A 21784-nucleotide genomic window follows, 5' to 3' on the forward strand; every position below is an offset into this window, starting at 1 on the left:
AGAGGAACCTGGACAGGCTGAAGAGTTGGGCTGAATCCAAAGGTATGATGTTTAATGAGACCAAGTGCTGGGTCCTGTACTTTGGCTACAACGGCCTCCTGCAGTGCTACAGGTTGGGCACAGAGTGGCCAAGAGCGACCAGGAGGAGAGGGACCTGGGAGTTCTAATCAACAGGAAGCTGAACATGGCCAGCAGTGTGCCCAGGTGGCCAAGAAGGCCAATGGCATCCTGGCCTATATCAGGGATAGTGTGTCCAGTAGGACCAGGGAAGTGATTCTGCTCCTGTACTTGGCACTAGTTAGGCTATACCTTGAGTACTGGGCCCCTCAATTCAGGAAGGATATTGAGGTGCTAGAGAATGTCCAAAGAAGGGCAATGAAACTGGTGAAGGGACTCAAGCACAAGTCCTATGAGGAGAGGCTGAGGGAGCTGGGGTTGTTTAACCTGAAGAAGAGGAGGCTCAGGGGAGACCTCATAACTCTCTACAACTCCCTGAAAGGAAGTTGGAGTGAGGTGGGGGTCGATCTCTTCTCCCAGGCCACCAGCAGTAGGACAAGAGGGCTCAATCTGAAGCTGAGCCAGGGAAGGTTTAGGTTAGACATTAGAACAGAATTCTTTACAGAGTGAGTGATCAGACATTAGAATGGGCTGCTGAGGGAGGTGGTGGAGTCACCGTCTCTGGAGGTATTTGCGACTGGATGTGGCACTTAGTGCCTTGGTCTAGTGTACAGGGTGGTGTTGGGTCATAGGTTGGACTCAGTGATCTCAGAGGTCTTTTCCAACCTGGTTGATTCTGTGTGATTCTGTGATTTGCCCAAGCAGAGATTCAGTAGTTAAGGCGTATTTCAACTTAAAGCTCAAGTTCTGTCATCCTTTCAAGAAGGATCAAATTTTTTATTATGCGTGTTCTGCATTAATAGCAGGAATTGTAAAGGAAGAGGAATTCCCGTGGAGTGGGAGATGTGAATTCACACTTAAGAGAAGTTTGGTACAACATTGTCTAGGCTAAAAAGATGAAAAAGATGATTTCTTGGACTCACATCATGATAGAAAACTAATGTAGAATTTTTACTGGTGTGTTTGAATGTGTCTGCTGTTTCAAGAGGGAAATAGTTTCTGGTGGTAATAAACTGAATTTTCTGTGAATTTTACAGGTACTTCACAGCCTTTGAATTGGCAACACAAAATTCTTTGTTAACAGGATCTTTCCTAAACTACTGAAGCAAGTTCTTAATTGGTTTATTTTCCCTCCAAATCCCATAGAAAATGAGTGAAATTAATCAAGGTCAAATCAATCTTTTCAAAAATTTATTACTAATAAAAAGTAGTAGTTTAATCTGATGACTCTTATTAACTGATTTTTGTATCACTTGTAAACATTGTGATGATGAATTCAGTTGTGACTGTGATGTCTGTTTAGTTACAGTCTATGTCACTTCAGTGAGAGGCAAGGGTAAGGTCTCTAGAGAAAATAGGCTTAACATTTTTGTCATGTTCCTTAATGAATGGCCTTTGACATGGATAAATAGCCACTAATCATAAGATACACTGGACATCATTTTACAGGAAACGTTATTAGTACAGTCTGAAAAATTCTGTGATAATGATCTTAAAAACTGTAGAGCTACTGTTTAGTAGGTAGTATACTTAGAACCTGGAGACTACTATGGATCATTTATACAAGGAGTTTACAGCTAAGTATCTGTGCAGTATACTATGCTTTACAGATGTGGAAGATAAGATTATTTCTCTAGAGAGCTTATTTTCTAAGCAATCAGCAAGAATATAAGTTAGGGAGAGCAGCAGAGCATCAGCAAATAAACTAATGGAAAACATACTTTCTGAAACACATATTTAAGTTTTCTTGAAAGAGGGAGGGTTTGACAACCTGTAGGAATATGATTCAAGTTATTAGGTAACTTGTTAGAACAACTGCAGTCAAGCCTGTAGAAAAGGTAAATATATGTATTTTCAGAATTCGTGGTTTACAGAATAAAATATTGCACTAGGTGTGTAGGTGTGAGGTTCCAAGGTGAGATGGAAACGGAAATATATAAAAGAAGAGACAAATAAACAATATTGAATAACAGGTGCGATGATGCAGAATGGGAGATGAATATGTACAAAGAAAGGAGACTGAATCTGTCACAGTTCATGATTAATATTTGGGATATACTGACAGAAAGAGATTATTTGAGAAATTGAAAGCTTCAGGTGACCAAGTAAACAACAGGATAAAGATCAGAGCCATCCAGGAGTGATTAATGCTGAATGATCATAAAGATATTGGTTGAAAGCAAAGGAGTCATCCAAAAGAAAGTGTGTCCAAGTCCAGAGAGTAGAAAAGTTTGAAGACAGAATCCTGAAATACAATAAACTGGCCAGTGCAAGTCTTTTTTCTTTTTTTTTAAATGACAGGAGGTCTGTCATCTAGAGCTGGGGTTACTTAGGATTCAGATCTTCTCTAAAGTCAGCCTTAATTCATATTTTTTTCTTGCTCACTACTAAAACCTATACAAAAGATTAGGTGGTTGAAGTCTATCAGTTAGCATTTTTCTGGTATTTTTAGTAAGGAATAATGACAGAAGCAGTTCTACAGTAGTTTAAATGGGTAACTGATTTAAATCTGGATTTTTAAAATTAACATCTTTCTCAGAAAATCTACTTGTATCTGAAAGATGTGGATTTCTGTATTCCCTGAATAGGAAAATGAGGGCCAAAAATATTTACCTACTTTTCCCCCTCAACATACTCGCCTTCACTCCCAATGATGTCCTCATGAAGTCAACTTGGTGATTTATTATTTATTATCAGGGAACTCATCTGGGCAGATGGAGCTCGTCAGCCCTGTAAGGCCATCCATCTAAGACAAGGTCACTCTAAACAAACCTACATCCTGAGGACCTCGCTGCCACTGTCCAAGCTTGCTCGGCCCCGGCAGATGAACCTCAGGATTAAAGGGTGGGCTCAGTTCAGCGCACACTGTGTCTCACCTAAAAAATCCACTGCGCAGGCTCGAAGGGTTAATGACCTTTCCCAAATCTTCGTTCATGAAGACTGGCCATGAAAAAAATTTATTATGGCTGCTCCTGACACGAATAAGAGTAAGAGATTGATTCACAGCGAGGAGGTATAGCAACTTAGAGTAATTGGACTATGAATTTTAATTCAAGTATTGAAACTGATTGTTGGAGTCACAAGAATCTCTGTAATTTGCAGGCATGACTCATTTTTTTCTATAAAAAGAGGTCCCACCAATAATAAATATGCATTTTTAATTGAGCAAACTATATAGGTTTGAACTGTAGCTATGAAGCCAGAATTTTCCTTTGTTGAGGAGGTAACAGAAGCTTATTGCATTTCAGTATATTGTTTCTAGAACATGAATTGTATTTAGAGCAAGGCAGGGGCTCTTAGTGTTTCACTGCAAGCTGTTCTGCATTTTCAAACTGATAAGTGATGGGTTGACCCTTGAAGCCCTTCAACTGGGCAGAAGCATAATTCTCTTTTGTTAACACCATAAAAGATAAATCAACAGGAAGATGATTTTATCATTAACATCAGTTCTTACACTGTAAATAACCACATATTCAAGCCTACTTATCATAGAATCATAGAATCATTAAGGTTGGAAAAGAGCTCAAAGACCTTCAAGTCCAACTTGATCCATCCACACGTTTTCTTAGCACTTCCAAGGATGGTGATTCCACCACTTCACTAGGCAGCCTATTCCAATGATTGGCCACCACTTCAGTGGAGAAATTTTTTGCTAATATCCAATCTAAACCTCCTCTGAAGGAACCTGAGCCCACTTCCTCTTGTCCTGTCACTTGTTAACTGGGAGAAGATCCACATCTCACTACAAACCCCTTTCAGGTACTTGTAGAGAGTGATGAAGTCCCTAATGAGCCTCCTTTTCTCCAGGATAAACAACCCCATCTCCCTTAGCCTCTCCTCATCAGACCTGTGTTCCAGACTTCAGCAGCAACGTTGCCCTTCTTTGGACACACTTCAGCACCTCAATATTATTAAAGCTGCCAATTTTGTGTGACAAGGTCAACCTTAATTTCTGTTTGTTTAATGAACAGTAGTGGACTTCACCACTTTTTAGAGATATCAGTGGTTTAAATGAAGAGAAGGAGAGAGGACTGTACAGTCATGTGGAACAAAGATTCACATAGATAATAAATTTTGTTGCTGTCTCCTGTGGTAATATGCAGGGCCTAATAATGTGGCCTGTCTGATCAGGCTAAGAAGGTAGAGGCTCTCTCCTATAAAATATCAGGGTGTGTAAGACCTATATTCCTGAACCTGCAGAAGTCATAGACATATTTGGCTGACCGAAAGACATGTTTGTATGTGACCGAATAAACAATTTGGCTATAGACTTAATCCACTGTTAGCAAATAACTGCTTGTCCTCCCACCATATTTGGACTAGTCAACCCTTTGGCTTAATCTGAAAGCCAAATTATATTCCTGGCCAGCTGTCTGCCTGAAGAAACCTATTAGATTTACAGTATGTAAGCCTGAAGGTGCTAATATATCTCAAACCTCTTGGCTGGAAGTAATATCTGGTTTATATTTGGAATGCAAACCACAAAAACGAAGCCTACAGAGGGTGGAAGCAAGTGAGGAATACAGAGAGATTGTCCAAGCATCCAGAGGTTAGGTTAGGAAAACTAAAGCCCTGATAGAATTAAACCTGGCCGGGGATGTCAAGGGCAAAAATGAAAGCTTGTATTGGTGATAAAAGGAAGACTAGGAAAAATGTGGGCCCTCTCCAGAAAGAAATGGGAGATGTGGGTACTCAGAATAAGCCTAAGGTTACTGTTTTGCCTCAATCTTCACCAGCAAGTGCTCCAGACACACTACCTAAGTTGCAGAAGGCAAAGGCAGGAACTTGGAAAATGAGGAACTGCTTATTGTAGAAAATCAGAATCTTTTAGCATGGAAAAGAGAAGATCTGGTTTGAGGCCCTCTAAGCAATTTCAAAGCAAACAAATCCATGGAATCTGATGAGATGCATCTGCAGACCATGAGGGAACTGGCGAATGAAGCGACTAAACCACTATACCTGAGAAATCATGGCAGTGTCGTGAAGTTCTCACTGACTGAAAAAAGGGAAACATAACCCCATTTTTAAAATGGGACAGAAAGAAGACCCAGGAAGTTACAGACCAGTCAGTCTCACCTTGGTGCCTGGCAAGATCATGGGGCAGATCCTCCTGGAAACTATGCAAATGCGTGTAGAAATCATGGAGGTGACTGATGTCAACATATTTGCCAACAACACCAAGCTGTGTGATGTGGTCAACATGCTGCAGGGAGGGGTTCCTAGCCAGAGGGAGCTTCACAGTCTTGAGAGGTGGACCAGTGTAAACCTCATGAAGTCCAATAAGGCCAAGCGCAAGGTCCTGCACTTCGTCTGGGGCAATCCCAAGCTCAAGTATGGGCTGGGCCAAGGATGGATTGAAAGCAGCCCTATGGTGAGGGACTTGGGATACTGATGGATGAGAAGCTCAGCATGACTCATTGGGGTGCACCTGTAGCCCAGACAGCCAACTATATCTTGGGCTGCATCAAATGCAATATGACCATCAAGTTGAGGGAGGCAATTCTACCCCTCTACTCCATTCTGATGAGTCCCCACCTGGAGTACTGTGTCCAGCTCTGGGGCCCCTACAAAAGAAGGATGTTGACTTGTTATAGGGAGTCCAGAGTGAGCCACAAAGGTCATCAGAGGACTGGAGCACCTTTCCTATGAAGACAGGCTGAGAGAGTTGGGACTATTCACTCTGGAGATGAGAAGGCTCCAGGATGACCTTACTGGAGTCTTCCAGTGCCTAAAGAGGGGCTACAAGAGAGTTGGAGAGGGATCTTTTTATAAGGGCATGTAGTCACAGAGCAAAGAATGATGGTTTTAAACTGGAAGAGGGTAGGTGTAGATTAGATATTAGGAAGAGATTCTGTACTGCAAGGACGGTGAGGCACTGGAACAGATTTCTCAGAGAAACTGTGGATTGTCCAGCCATGGGAGTGTTCAAGGACAGGAGGGATAGGGCTTTGTGTAGTCTGGTTTAGTGGAAGATGTCCCTGCCTGTGGCAGGGGTGTTGGAATTAAATTGTTAAGATTCCTTCCAACCCATCTGTTTCTATGATTTGGCTGGTGGAGTAGATGAGAGACAGAGGCATGTCAGTGGGAGACGGGAGTGGGACCTCTCAGGGCTCTGAGGAGAATGACATGTACGGGCACAGGGATGACCTGGTTCCAGCCATTAGGGCCACTGTGAACTCTGAAAGCCAGGAAGATGTCCTGGGAATATTAACTTGTCTCAGGCAAATTAATTTGCCTCAGACAGAGTTACATGACTCACTGGCAATATTTGTCATAATTCGGTAGATCATAGGAACCTACATGTACAACTACTTGCTTTTACAATCACAACATTTACTGTCTGCTATTACCCTTCCATGGTTTGAACTCACACCCTTAGTATTCTTTTAAGGTGACGTCCTTGTTTTTTCAGTCTGTCTAAGATTTATTCATGTTGGAATAACTGTGGTTCTTGAAATTACTTATACTTTAAAGCAAGGTCTTTGGGAGGTAAATTGAGTTATTCTATTTCTTTTATTGCATTTTGGTTGTATTTTTATTATGAGATGGGTGAAATAAATGTCAACATTTCTGTTGACTTAAGTGGTGCCAGGATTTCACCCACACAATATAAACTTAACATGCTTGCTATCTGTTTTGAGGTCCTTGCAATTTTCAAAGGGCAGTGAAAACATCATGGTTCATTGTTTCTAGATTTTGGTGTATAATGACTTCATACGAATGAATGTTGAAATAGTTGTAAAACTCATGCCCAAGTGTTGTTTTGTTACAAGAAAAGTAATGAACTATATTAGCTACATTCAAAAAATAACTTTTGGATCAATATGGTGGATAACATGCATGTTAAGAAGGTTACAGAACACAATCAGGATTTGAATAAATGAGCTAAAGTTCCTCTTTTGCAACAAGGCTTCTAGTAATTTGCTAACTTCCTATCATGGTTGATTTCAACATAAATTTCAAAGAAGCTTGGACTATTGAAGCAAATAGCTCATTCTTGAAGATCTTTTGTTGTTTTTAACACATTGAATTAGCTCATTACTACTGAATACCTGCTGGAAAATAGCATCTGTTTACGCTGCAGTAATATAAAAATTACTTACCAGTAACAGAATAAGGAGCAATTTGCAAAAGCAAATCATATTTGTGCACTTATCTTCAAAAAGTAAATTGTTAATACATACCCAAGGAAAAAAGAACTTACTGGTTTATGCAATTTAATAGTAATATTAAGCATAACATATTAAAGGATTCAGTTTTTAAGGTCATAAAAGTATGAACACAAAAAGCATAGCTCTCCAATATTGCTGCTCCACCTGTACTTACTGATGTTTTAACTCCAGAAAGCATCCTGAAGCTCATTATGCCCAAATCGGTTCAAATTGTCCATACACCCCAAATGTATACCACCAGCTTAGAAACCTACTAAGAGATTTCCTTAATGAGAGTTCTGTCTCCATTTAGGTATAAGTTTTCAGTAGGGTGTCCTTCATCATGTAACTTTGGGGTACTGCAAAGCATGCTGAGACATACTATTTATCACAGCAGTGAGATGTCATCGATGTAAACTGAGAGCTATTCACAATTTCAGTTCATCATTGGAGGTGAAGTTAGATTCCTTTTTTTCATTTTATTCAAAGAAGATTCAGAAATCTCTATGGCTTTTTACTAAAGGAATCAGTTTTCCAACAGTAATTTTGTAGGGACCAGGGTAGACATCCTAACTTTTCCTTAGCCCTGGAATAACGAAAGGAAGAACAGCATAAAACAATAAAGGACAATACATAGTGTAAATTTGTTAACAAATGTTCTTGATAGGTATGAAAGAATTTGCCTGCTCCAAAGATTTTGGAGTCTCAGCATTAAATTTCAGTACCATTTGGAAATTTCACTCTTTTAAAAATCCTTGCCCAAACAAATCTAAACCATGAAGTATCTTAGGTTTTAAAATCAGAAGGGCTTTTATAGCTGTCTAGTTTGATCTTTTTTTTTTATATTATATACCGTACAATTTCATATAGCTGTTGCAGCTTTGAACCTGATAACCTTCTCATCTTCTTGACTAGAGAAGATGAGAAACATAAAAGCCAATGTGACTGAACCTGAAGCATAGAGCATCTCTGAGACACTTGTCCTATAACTTGAGCACCTAAAATGTCCTGTTGATTTCAGAGGAACTATTCTTATCCAGTAAAGTTTGTAGAATTGCAACCAGTTTCTTTTAGCTTCAGTAAGTATTTAGGTTTTGTTGATGGAAACACAAAACCAAGATTTTCAGATTTCAGTGTAACATCAGATAGAGGGAAGGAAGGTTTGTGGAAAGGAGACAAGATATAGCTGCAGTGTGAACAGTAAGTGATGTCAGAACATGTAATTAAGTTTTCTATACTATTTTGTGTCCCTAACCATGGCTTCCTACATAGAAGTTGACAGATAGCTTAAAGGAGTGAAAGAAGCTGAGCCGTCAGCTTTGTTCTGGAAGATACCGTACCAGGTTCTGTACTGATGATAGTGCAACAACCTACTTTTGTCAGTAAATAAAACCCATTTTTCAGTCTTCACTACTTTTGGAACAACTAAATCTATCCACATATATGCATTACTTTGAGAACCAACAGTTGATTTAATAACTAACTTGCCCTACAAGCAGGTCTGTGTGCACTATATATCTCTAAAGGAGATGATTTGAAGTACTAAGGCTCTGACCCTATAATAGTTGGTAGAAGTGTGCTGGCAAACCTTGTAGGAATATACAGCATCTTGTGGACTTCACTGAGGCTCTGAATGGACTTAATTGAGGCTATGAATGAGTTCACAGAATCACCCAAGGGTAATTGAAAGCAAGGCCAAAGGTATAAAATTATGTAAAGTAATAAATATAACTGATCTTCAAGTTTTCCTATGCCTTATAAGCTGTTGTTCCTTCTGGATATTTTGATTGTTTTTCTCAAAATATTTTCTTCTTGGCTAATTGTTTAGATAAAACAATTTGTTTTTAATGCAAATTTGCTTCCATGGTATGCCACTAACTGTTATCATCATTTAGATATTTCTGTTCTATTTAAGTTGATTTATTACATTAAAAAAAAATTACTTTTTTTTGAGGTAGGAAACAGTATTTATTCATTTTACTTTTTTTCCTCTTTTTCATGTAATATATATTTTCTCCCAACGAGAAAAGTCAAGTGGATAAACCTGTAGTGGGACTTTTTAAACAAACTATTGGCATAGGACTATTTTAGAGATACAAAATCTGTCTAAATAAGAAAAGAAATAGTGGGCTGAGAGTTCTTTTTTTTCAAGAAAACACATTGCCCTCCATGGATGTTTCTGTACCCGGAGGGCTTGGATTCCTCTTGAAATATGAAGACAATGAAAGAATAAACTCATCCAGGGAAGTGGTCACAGCACCAAGTCTGTCTGACTTCAGGAAGTGTTTGGACAATGCTCTCAGGCACATGGTGTGATTCTTGGGATGTCCTGTGCAGGGCCAGGAGCTGGACTCGATGATCCTGATGAGTGCCTTCCAACTCAGCAGATTCTGTGATTAGTCCTAGTTTTAAACTATCAGTCTTTACGCAGCTGTGCAAGCTTCTCACAGGAAAATTTCACATAATATTTTAAAAACATTTACAGCCTTCTGCAAGAAGGCTGGACATTTAACCTGGGAAACATCTAATTGCAACCAAGTCTACATAAAATAGAGCTGGAATCAGGAAATTTGAGCATTCATGTTTCCTCTTGTGGGTTTTGAATTTCTTCTTATGGTTAGGAGTTGATCTAAAGGACACTGGAAAAATTTGCATTAAAATAACTATTGAAATATAAATTGAAAATTCAAAATGAAAAAATTATGTAACTGTGTATTTGAGTGAAAGAAATAGAAAGCTGAATCAACATTTTTCTGAAGGCAAACCTGAAATTTGAAAAACTTGTAATAATTACAGTATTAAACCCAGTAATTCCAATAAAAGTATTAACACTATGCTTAAGAGCAGTGAAAATATCTCCATGAATTCTCTTTTGTGATTTTGTATGTACAAGTTATATTAACTTGTTTGCAATTTCAAATATAAAGTTCAAATCATAGTGAATAATTAAATATGCACTTTTTGAACTTTTTTTGTTTTCTGTGAAATTTCTTGTAGTATCTTTTTGTCTCACTGCTATTCTTCCATGATGCTTTGATTCAATCAAAAAGCACCAGAAACTCAGAATTCAATGAGATTGCTATTATGAGTGTAAACACACAAAAACAGTTTCCTTGGCAACAGAAACCAGGAGAAAACACTCAGATGAGCTACACTAAACCCACCCACTTAACTTTCTTTAGTTATAAATTCTCAAGCTGGATGCAGAAGGAATCAAGTATTTTTCGCTCAGACAGTGAAAAGTTTCTAAATTAAATGAGTCTCTGGGCAGGTAAGTGTATGTGTATATCCTTGACTCCAATTAGCTGAACAGTGACAACTCAGATTCAAGCAGGTGTTGGCTACCACTGTCATCCATTTTCAGATGACACTAGAAAAGACCGAACACTCTTCAGAAAATTGCAGTTATTTTAAAATCAACAACGTCTGTTGTTTTTAAGTAAATATTGCTTGTGTACAACCTGAACATGAAATTGCATTTACATTATTAATTTCATTGACACAATGAATAAAGGTATGTGGGTGTGCCTACTGCTAGTGCAGAGAAGCTGAGGTACATTTATGTTAAATTTAATTTCATTGGTGATACCAGTTTTCAAAAGAGTGTGTTTCATCTCCCCACCAAAGAGCTTCCCCAGAAACAACTATTACTATGGAAGTCAGTATATATAAAATTCCACACACCAGAACTTGATGACATTGTCAAAATGTTTAAAACTGCTCTGCCTTAACAAAAAAAAAAAGATTAAATAGATGGTAAAGCACAGTCTGTTTATCGAACTTCAACATATAATGTAATTTTATTGTGTTGCCTAAAGTACCAGTGTCCTTAAAGGAAAAGTGCCAGGTATGGGAAGTGATTGATTACTTGAGTTATCTTCAATTCAGTATATATATTTTGTTACTGTGTATATCACCTCAAAATGCTGTGCAAAGTGTATAATATATCTAGAAAATCTTCTGTATCTTGATTAAATCATTTCAAGTAATGCCACACACAACAACAGCTTACAGTACAGGTAGATAGATGGTCATAAAGATACTGTGTGATGGGGCAAATGATGTTAAGTAGAAAATTTTGACCTTCTTCATCTGACCAAGATAAAATAGCTTTTTCTTTCCATAATGAAAGTATGATATTCCTTTCCATAATGAAAATGAAATTGATTTTACTATAGGATGGATGATTTTACCATAAGAATGGGGTCAATGCCAATCTGTCACAATGTGATGCAGACTCTTGCCAGATGCAGTCTCTCATCATTATAGAAATGGTTTTGGAAGGAGCCCAAATACAGGAAGTGTGATAAAGCAGCTTTATTAATGCAAAGGAGCTAGTGAGCTCAGAAAGCACCCATTCTCTCTGATCCTTGAGTCTCAGGGTACATTCATGAGTATATTGAATAAATGTTTGGGAAGGAGAAGAGGGAATAGAAAGCTTTTCTTACCATGGAAAGATAAAATTTATACCCGGGGAGTAATGTGCTGGGACATTTATTTTATTCTGGAGAAATTTATTACTTTTTTTTTCTACAGAAAAAATCTTTTTGGTATTTACCCTGCTATTGTTTTTTTTACCCTAGGGAAAGGGGCTAATTGATTGATAATAGTTTAGGAGGCAAAAGTCCTCTCTCAGAACATATCTGAAAGAAATCATATTACACATCTCCTGTTTTATACCACAGTTACATCTGAGTGCATAATTAGATTACAGAGTGGTGGTGATGATAGAGTGTACAAAAAAGTAAAATGATACATTTCAGAAAATAGAGGTAAGCTTAGCAAAAGGAAGAAATAAGGATAGACAAAGTTTATCTGCACTGTAATTGACTGCAGATTGTATTTGTATGTATCAGGTAGAAATTAGGATACTCCTTCAATATGAAACACGTCATTGTGTTGACATCATCTTTAAAAATTACATTATATGTCTTCACTTAATCTCCTATTCTGCAAAGTCTTGCACAGGTACTTAGTTGTTTCTTGTACAGTGTCTGTGAAACTGTTGAAGTCCGTGGAGTTCCTCTCTTTTAGAAAGTAAGCACAGGATTTGTGAGTAGTCCTGAATTTCCTGCATGTACTCACTGGGCAAACAAAAGAGTAGGCCTTATAAGAAATTATTTTGTAAGATTTAAAATAACCTCAAATAAAAGCTTACCTACTAAATAGAGTAAATACATCTCTGTGAAAAAGACTGCACTATCCTGTACTCAATTTTTTAAGTGTTGCTCACAGTTAAAGCCCTGCCCTAGGCTGAACAAAGTGTTGGGCATCTCAGGGCTGTTAGATTTTCTCTCTGTAAACTTTTCCAGTTTACTTAGTGGAGAAGTTCTGTAGAGATCAACTCAGGTTATGTAAATGGCACGTATCTGGAAGAATGCAGCTGTCTCAGCTACATACTACAACCTTCCCTGAGCAATGCTATCATCACTGACTGGCCAGGCTTTGGAGTCATTAGGAAAAAATGTCATGCTTCTTCCAAAATTAAAAAGGTCATTTGAATTTTATCACTTTCTTGTGAGCATAGAACATCAGTAAAATTATATTTGAAATACTTATTGACTGCCCAACTATAGGAAAATATTCATACTCAAAGATTACAGTGATGTGTAGTATAGGCATCTCATAAACAATTTCCCTGACTTCATCATGGACAGAAGCCTTCTTGGCTTATGCAGTTGTGTATTACTGCTTTCCATGGATGCCTAGCTCACTGACAGTATTAATTTGAACAGGAATCTAAATTTTTTGGTTTCAGAGCTTTTTATTGTGGAGAATCCTGACATCAGCTGCCGATGTAGTAGCCAAAATTACTACTGTCATAGAGGGAATAACAGCAGAGGGGGTGGTAGCATCTAGTTGCTGATGAAAGAAAGACATGATATGATCTTCTCAAGTCTCAGACAGACAAAAATGACTTTTCAGCACTCTCAGCCCTTGTTTGGTGTCTTCTAAGGGTGCAGACAGACTGCAGCCTTGCTACTAATTGGCCAGATGAAAGCATGGAGCAGAGCGCTCTCCGCAATGGACATCTTTCAAAATGCACTGTAAAATGAGAAAGTCATAATACAAGATAGTTGGATTTAATTTTCTAGAGGAAGAATCAGTGGAACATATTCACCACATCTTTTGAAAAAAAATTTCTTTTCTTTGAACTGACTTTAATTATGAAGGCGTTGCCTAGGGAGAATGATTAAGGCAGGAAAAAAATCTGTAAGAAGAGTGACAATGTGAGGTGGACCAGGAGGGATATAAAAAGGGTAGAAGATGCAGTGCTGCTAAGTTGAAAACTCTCTAAGAATAAGAGGAGACCTGTTTTTTGTCTCAATGAACAAAATTAAGTAGAATGTTTTTGTTGGACCAATGCCTAAAGAACATAAGTGAGAAGACATGATTCACCGAGTCAGGCAGACAAACTTATTTTGAAGACTTCCATGTAGATATCTTGACTGTAATTGTAAGAGAATACTGTCTGGATTGTTTAAAATATTTCATCTTTCTCAGTGTATTTTACACATTGCAATTTGCTTGCTAATATGATGTCCTTATGGTGATTGTGGTACAATATTGCATTTCTGCAAAGAAAATACAGCTGGGTTTTTACACTATGATTGTATTTTCTAACTACTCACAACTGCATATAGAACTTTTCATTCTGTTATGATATGTTTATGTCTGTGTACTTACAACACACACACACACATACACATATGTATATATAACAAATGTTTATATAGACAAATAACTTTTTTTTATATTCTAGCAACTTGTGAAGGCCACAAAAGATATGAATTAGAAAGGTCCCTAATTATTCAACACAGATGCCTGGAACAAGAGGAAGAGATTTGTTTTACAAAAGAGATGCTTAAATTAGCTTGTACTGCTCAAATAGGCAAGAAGTCATTAAAAAATAACATTGAAAAGTGACTTGCTATTTAGACATTTTTCTATTTCATTGAAGTAGTTCCCACAGACCAAAGTTTGTCTACACGTAATTTGCAGGATCAGAGCCCTCAAAATTTAGTAAAGGATCCTTGAGTTTTCAGCTTCAGATAGAAAGTAATAATCTACTTTTTACTTTCATGTTAGACATCTTCTTCAAGAATGGATGTAAGTTCACTATAATTTTGCAACAGCAATATTTGACATATTTCTCATGCTTCATCACCGACTGGGTTACACATTAGCTGACGGTGACTTGTCTTCACAGTGCTAGGGTTAATTCTGTGTATCAAATGTGGAAACTATGATGAAGGAAGAAAGTAAACTCTTTCTTAAGGTATTCTTCTAATGTATTCTTTTGTAATAATAAAAAGAAACAGAATTTAATATTAGAGGGTTTTTGGTATAGCTGATTGACTATGATTATGAAGTGTTCTAACTTAATAGGAAATATTTTTCTTAACAATGAGGGAATTTTAGATCAGTTTTTTCTCAAGGGAAACTGGTTTCCACAAAGGTGAGCAATTATAAAAGTACCCCTTTACAAAACATGGAAAGGGAAATCCTCCCTTGTTTCCCATTGGCTTCTCTAGATGTAAGGTTTCACCTGTAACCTCTGCTCATATCTCATTTGAGCACAACTGCTTAAGGTAATTTGAAAACATATATGTATTATCTGTTCGGTTTTTGCAACTGTTGAAGTCTGAGGAGTTCCAGAAGGAGACTCCTTGTCAGCTTTCTGATGGAGTACAGTCTCTTCATTCAGTTAAGCATCATGTTTGGCACCAAAAACTGGGACTAACTTGTCTTTGACTCTTCTGCTCTCTCTTAGTATTTCTTAATTCTGCACGAAAGTTGGGAATAATTCCATTTTATGATCTATCTTATTTTTGTATTCAACCTACAAGTAAATACCATTTAAGGAATGAGGCTACAAGTAAAAGCCATTTAAGCAGGGAGATTATTTTAGTCCTGTTACAGCTGCAAGGAATGATTCATTGAGGTACCATATTTTGTGTTGCTGTGCTGAAAAAGATATTTATGGATATTTTCCCATTTCCTACATCTTACTCATGCAAGGAAAGATAATGACAGACTTTTCTTTCTTTCTTTTTTTTTTTCTTGTACTTTTTTTTTTTTAATTAGGGTTCCAGTTAGGTTTTAAAAGTTCAGCATAAGCTAATTTGGAGCTGGTTAAATGCTTAGGAGCAGTCTGTTTGCTCTCACATAGAACTCCCATTAACATGCCAGCTACAGTTCTATTGAAACAAGCTCAGATGGCTTTGTGTCCCCACAGCGGAAGGAGATTTAAACTTTGAAATAAAAAAGTCATGAAGATCTTATTTAAGTAGAAGCTGGGTAAACTGGAAGCACTCTGTGGGAAGTGAGTTATGGACAACTCTAAGGAACAACCATCGTACTTGTAAATTTGAGCAATGTGTTTCTACTTTAGAGCAATTTCATTCATATATTTCAGAGCACTGAAAAGATCACTGATTTCTACATGGGCTGTCATTGTATATTCCTTGTGAATCCAATATGCAACTTGAGATGAGGTTTGTGGAGCTATAACTGTGAGAATTTGGAGAGACCTATGGATGTAGGAGTCTTAAACCTGGGGTTCTCTGCCAACAATTCTGTGAATAAAGTTGAGCTGTGTATCAAATAATATCGACATTTATAATTTGGTATTAAGGACCATGTTCTGACTACATTTCTGATGTTTGATGAGTGACATTGTTAGTCAGGGAAAACAAGTTCAATCAGAATCTGAAGCTGACTGGTGATTAAATTTGGCTAGAAACTGTAAAAATAGTTGACATGATAGCAACACAAGGCTGTACAGTAAAATGTCATTTTTAATGTGTCATCATAATTTAACACTGGTCTTTCGGTTTGATTATAATTAACATTCCTTGACTGTTTGTATTTGGCTTACAATATGTCTCAATGTTATGTGTTGAGAGTTGTAAAAGGTGCATGATTGTGCTGTTTCTGTTCAAGTTGTTTCTAACTAAAAACTTCACTGTCCAGTGTTCTTTCAATAAGGGTACCTATTACAATATTTACATTATTTTAGGTATAGAGAAACTGGCTTTTCAACCAAACTGAATGATGCATCTCAATATTCAAGAGCGTATGTGTGTGTGTGTATCTATATATGCATACACATACACATGTATGTGTTTATTGGTTTAAACAAGATCTCTCACTTCTTTCCTACCCACCTCACGCTTCTCAAATCTCAGGCATCTGGAAGGAATCAAGACTTTTCATGTAAGCTGAAAGTCATAAGTCTCAGGAATAATATACTCTCTTACAGTGATATTCACTAGAACTTCTCTCCCCAAAATTCAGCAGATCAAATAGTATTAAATAAAGGTCTAATGACTAATAGATTCCAGATAATGCAGGATTCTTCTACCTGCATGAGTAACTTAGTGATTCAAATGACTGTCTTCTTATCCCTTTGATACTCTGGGTGTATAGCCACTAAATTCCATATATGTTGGAATATTCCATTTTGATTCTTCTGATTCCACAATAGAAAACTTTTACCTTTCTTTTGTGTTCTAAGTATCTTCTATTGTTTCATGCCCAAAAGAAAATACTGACCTTTGTGGGTCCTTGAGCTGACCCAGAATAGTTGCTTTTCATTTGTTCAATTCTGTAGTAGTTAAATTTTTATTATATTTCTAGTCTTCTCTTTCAAGTAATAAAGGAGATACTTTCAATAAAGTTTGAAGATCAGCAACAAAACTATAGGCAATTTTTCAGTTTGTTAACATCAACTGAAAGACTATCTTTCTTATAAAACTTAAATAATTAGTGAAGAAATAAACTCTGAATATTCATATTAATTCCAGTGTTTCTTTTGTAAAGTTTAATCTTATAGTTCAAATACTATTCTTATAATATACTTGCACATAAATTAAATGAAGGAATTTGGTTATAGCTCTTGAAATAATGAAAAAACATACAGTGTAATGCATAAATCTTAATAGTAATGCACATACAAATCTATTTTAGCTTAACAATATGAAATAGCCAAAATATATTTGGGACTGTGACAGGATTTGTGTGAGCTTTCTCCTTTGAAAGGATGCTCCTGGCTTTGAATTTCAAACACTACCTTCTGTAGCAGATGAACAAAAGTAATCCTCTTTTTTTTTAGGAAAGTCAGCTAATTGCATGTCTGCCTCACATTCAATTAAGTCTTTGGTGATGGGCTTTGAAGGGTGTGTTTTATATTTTCCTTTCTTTCGTTTGGGCTGGTTTTGGGTTGGGGTGTTTTTGGTTTGTTTTTTATTGTCAATATTTGCTGAGAAGTTCCTGATACCACTGTTAAACTGTTCTTTGAAGGAAGCTTTGACAAAATCTCTAGTTTGAAATAGGAACTGGAAAAGTACAAAGCTGATGGGAGGAGAGTGCCACCCTCCCTGTTGCCTGAGAATTATTTTTTTCGTGTGAAAGCAACATAAGTCTTAATAGAAAAACTAATGGTAGCAAGGTAGACTAAACCAACCTAATTTTGGTCTGAAAGTAATATACCGTTATACAGTAATATACTGTATTTATTAAATTTGGGTTGCTTGAGTACTTTTTCCATTGTTTTCCAAGCATCATTCTAAATATAATATCCTGTTTGGTCACTACTTGGATAATGTGAATGGTACCCATTATTGAAAGGTAGTCTGTATTTGTACTAATACAGAGAATGCCAGTTTAGAAATGAGCCTGATTGCATGGTTCATTTTGTTCTCCTTTGTAGAGCCAGGCTGCGGCCCACTACAAAGGCACTAAACATGCCAAGAAGCTCAAAGCACTGGAAGCCATGAAAAATAAGCAGAAATCTGTTACTACCAAGGACAGCGCAAAGACTACCTTCACTTCCATCACTACCAATACCATCAATACCAGCTCTGACAAAACAGGTTAAGCGACAATCTTTGTTGGTTCCATTTGTTTTGGTTTTGGTTTGCTCTGTGTTTAGTTTGGTTTGGGTTTTTTTTCTTGTTTAATTCCATGTCTGTTTGTTTACGTGCTTGCCACATTTATTCATGCTCGATCCATCTTTCTGTGTGATATTGATTTCTTTTAGTCCTTTCAGTAGGCTGGTGAGAGTTTGACAGTCATGTAGCCAATTTCTCTTAGTGAAAAGAGGCTTGACATTCTTTTACGATGGAATGCAATACTCATGACTTGATTAACATATCAACTGATCTAAACTTCCTGGTCTGTATGCGGTATCTCTCTATAAATTATTATATATAGTACATTACTTTTAACCCCAATGTAATAAATTTCACTATTTGTGTCTAAAGCCTCTTAAAAAGCATTTTCAGTAAAAACCTAATTTTCATAAATTTCAAACATTACATTATTGTTTTAAAATGGATATTGCATGGTTTTTAATTGGAAAGAGCTGTATAACCTCTATTCTACACAATCAGGTAAGTGCTATTGATGCCAATTATTCTGCTTAAATGAGTCTTCAGACTGAAATAATAGCTTTTAAATTATTGTATGGGTAAAAGTTACTTCTTTGCAAATAAAATCTATGTGAGTATTTGTAAAGTCAACAGGATTTGGTTAAGATTGCATTTGAATTATGTAGCTATTGCTGGAAATATCAGTGGAAGGTTGGAAGATCACTGAGGTGTAGTCTAGTGTCTCACAAGGTGTGACTGCTCTTGTGTATAAAGGGATACAGTTTCCATATTTAGTCCTAACCAACCCCGCCTCTCCAAACAAGACAAAAATAAGCATACCAAAAAAAAGCTAAAGCTCTGAAACATCAGAGACCTACCTACTGATGCTGAAAACTGCTCATTTGGAACCAGTCCTGATGCAGTAAGTTAAGCATTGTAAATGGATATGCGCTAACCAAATAATATAACAGAAAAGTACCTTGCAGACATGTGTGGTACCTTTCTTAAGATACATCTTCACTATATTTGTTATAGACAGATATCTTTTTGTCAATCTCTCTCTCTATATATCTTTGTTATACCCTTTATTATAGACAGCATGTGTTTTATGGAGATTTATAACCTAATTATAATGCGATGACTTTAGAAAACATTTGCTACATTATTTTTGTGTTTGTTAAAAAAAAAAAGGACACATTTTGAGAACTTTTATATCATGAAAGAAACAAAGCGTGGGAGAATAGGAACAATGTCAAACATTATTTGTGAAAATATGTGTTTCTAAACATACAAGTACCTTTCAAAGTTTTTCCTGCTGTTACTTGTTGGCATATTCAGAACAGGAAGGAGGATGTTTTGTGAAAAGAGTGAATAATTTTTTTCCAATACGGTCTAGTGGTTGAAGAAAATAACTGAAGAAAAGAGAGATCTTTTAAAGCTTTAAAATGTATTATTCAAAAGCTTTTATCTTATGCTGTGTAAGTTTGAAGGATTTTCCAAGGTGCCTTAAAACCAGTCTGTCTTTCCATCAAGCTTTGAATTAGATCCCTGACAAGATATATGAACTGTCTTATATCCAAGGTCAATAGTACAAATCAGTTTTTATATTGGCATAAGTAAGAAAATATCAGAAATCTAGTTGCACACACAAGTAATGGCCTATGCAGGAGTTTTCTCAGCTTTACACATTGTTTCTAACTTTCTAGATTAATTTCATAGAATGTGTGTATACATACGTGTATGTACATGTATAAATATATGTACATGTATAAATATATGTATTCTATTTAAGAAACACTGACCTTTATGGTATTTTAAAAGACAAATATTGAGGTTAATTGACAAATTTCTTAAAATATTGAGACCCTGATTCAACTATTGGCAAAAACCCTATTCAATCAGTGGTATTCAAAGGAAGGCGACAAGTTCTACCCAGATGCAGTTATTACAGGTCAGCATTGACGTGACTGGCAACAGAATAACACCCTTGGTGTAAATTATCCTTTGTCAAACATGTATATTTATACACATGAAAAAAAAAATAATTGGGTAACCAAAAGGATGAAATTTTTCTGTCTACTATGACAAGTTAAAAATTTCATAAATTGAATTTTCTTTTCTTTCCAGTTGTTTTTATATCTTATATTTGCTTGATAAAAATTTTAAGGGCAAAATTATTTCAGAAAACCAGAATAACCTCAGAATATACTGTATTGTGAGTTTGCACATATTTAAATGATTACTGTGAAAGTCAAATAGTCTGATAGTACTATGCAGTTCTTAGGCAGTAGTTGTACTAATGAATATAATTCATTAATTAATCCTTCATAACTAGAAATAAGTTTTGTTACTAAGGCCATGTACTTGTGATCATTTGGAACAAAAGATTTTTCTACGGTATTTTTAAGCTGTCTGCTGAAGATTAATACTTGAACCTAAATACACTGAGGATAGGGTCATGTTCATATCACCTCTTCTATATCATCTGCAGCAGTGGTTAAATGGCGAATTGCATGTCAGTCACAGCACATTGGCCAGCACAGGGTACACTGGTTCCGTGTACCCTTAGCAGCTCCAGTAAACAAAATGTCATCAGGAAATCTGCAGTGCTATGCAATGAGGATTATGAAAAAGATCACACAGTATACAAACTGATTCAAGAGCTAAAGCAGCAATTTGTTATGTTGCTTATTCTGGAAGTGTTTGGTTATATGTGGCGCCAGCATGTGTTATTGGCATTGTGCAGCTCACAATGTAAGCAAATTCCTTAAAACCTCTCATACGTGATTCCTGGTGTTTAAATTGTGTGTTAAGGAGAAAACATAAAATATGAGGCCATTTTGCTCATTCTGTGAAAGTTGCTAATTTATTGTGTTTCCCTTTAAACAAACTTTTAGTATTATTAGAAGGCTTGAACTTGAAAAATCTTTGGGGGAATAAAATATCGTGAATAGTTATGTTGACAGCCACAGTGACCAGAAACAATGGGCCATGCCATTCTCAAAATGTGGGAACTTTGTTATCAGTTCTATCATTTAACATCTTTCTTTTATCTGTATTTACCATTTTTTGTGTTATACTTGCAGTCACTTAGGACAGAAAACCGGACCATTCCAAGGCAAAATCTACTTTATGGTATCATACAAGCCAGATTTCAGTATTTCTTGATTTTCCAAGGGGTGACAATGAAAATTAATATTTTTATTTTTGTTATATATTAACACACATGCGTATATGCCTTTATTGTTGCTTTTGAATGTTACACACTATGTCTTAAATCCTTTGTACTTAAATGCAATGAACAGCTCTTAAAAACAGAGAAAAATGTTATGAGCAGAAATAGTGTGTATCTGGGCCAAGGCACAGACAGACAAGATCATCTATCACTAGTACAGTCTTAACAGCTAAGAGGTCCCTGTGGTGTCAGAGAACCAAATATTGGCACCCATCCTGAAAAGCTTACAGTTCTACATAAGATGAAAGACAGCTTAGGGAGACAGGCACTGTAAATGTAACAGTCAGGTGTTTTAAAGGAGTGGTAACATAAACATGTTCAAATAATAAAGGCATCACAAGAAATGAAAACACTGAGGTGTAGATGAGAAGAAAAAGGAAGAGATTTGTTTTCTTCTCAGATACTGA

At 36.4% G+C, this 21784-nt stretch overlaps 1 protein-coding gene across 4 annotated transcripts in view; it reads left to right on the plus strand.

Moving 5' to 3' along the window:
• Window positions 1-21784, plus strand: part of ZNF385D (zinc finger protein 385D) — a 413250-nt gene that overhangs the window by 329936 nt on the left and 61530 nt on the right. For all 4 annotated transcript variants that reach the window (XM_039390611.1, XM_027744900.2, XM_027744902.2 and 1 more), the window contains one exon: window positions 17983-18145. In XM_039390611.1, coding sequence (XP_039246545.1) covers window positions 17983-18145 — 163 coding nt within the window. The remainder of the gene's footprint in view (window positions 1-17982; window positions 18146-21784) is intronic.

Source organism: Pipra filicauda, unplaced genomic scaffold, assembly GCF_003945595.2.
Source record: "Pipra filicauda isolate LSUMZ 115617 unplaced genomic scaffold, ASM394559v2 scaffold84_size4826128_pilon, whole genome shotgun sequence".
NCBI classification, from domain to species: domain Eukaryota; kingdom Metazoa; phylum Chordata; class Aves; order Passeriformes; family Pipridae; genus Pipra; species Pipra filicauda.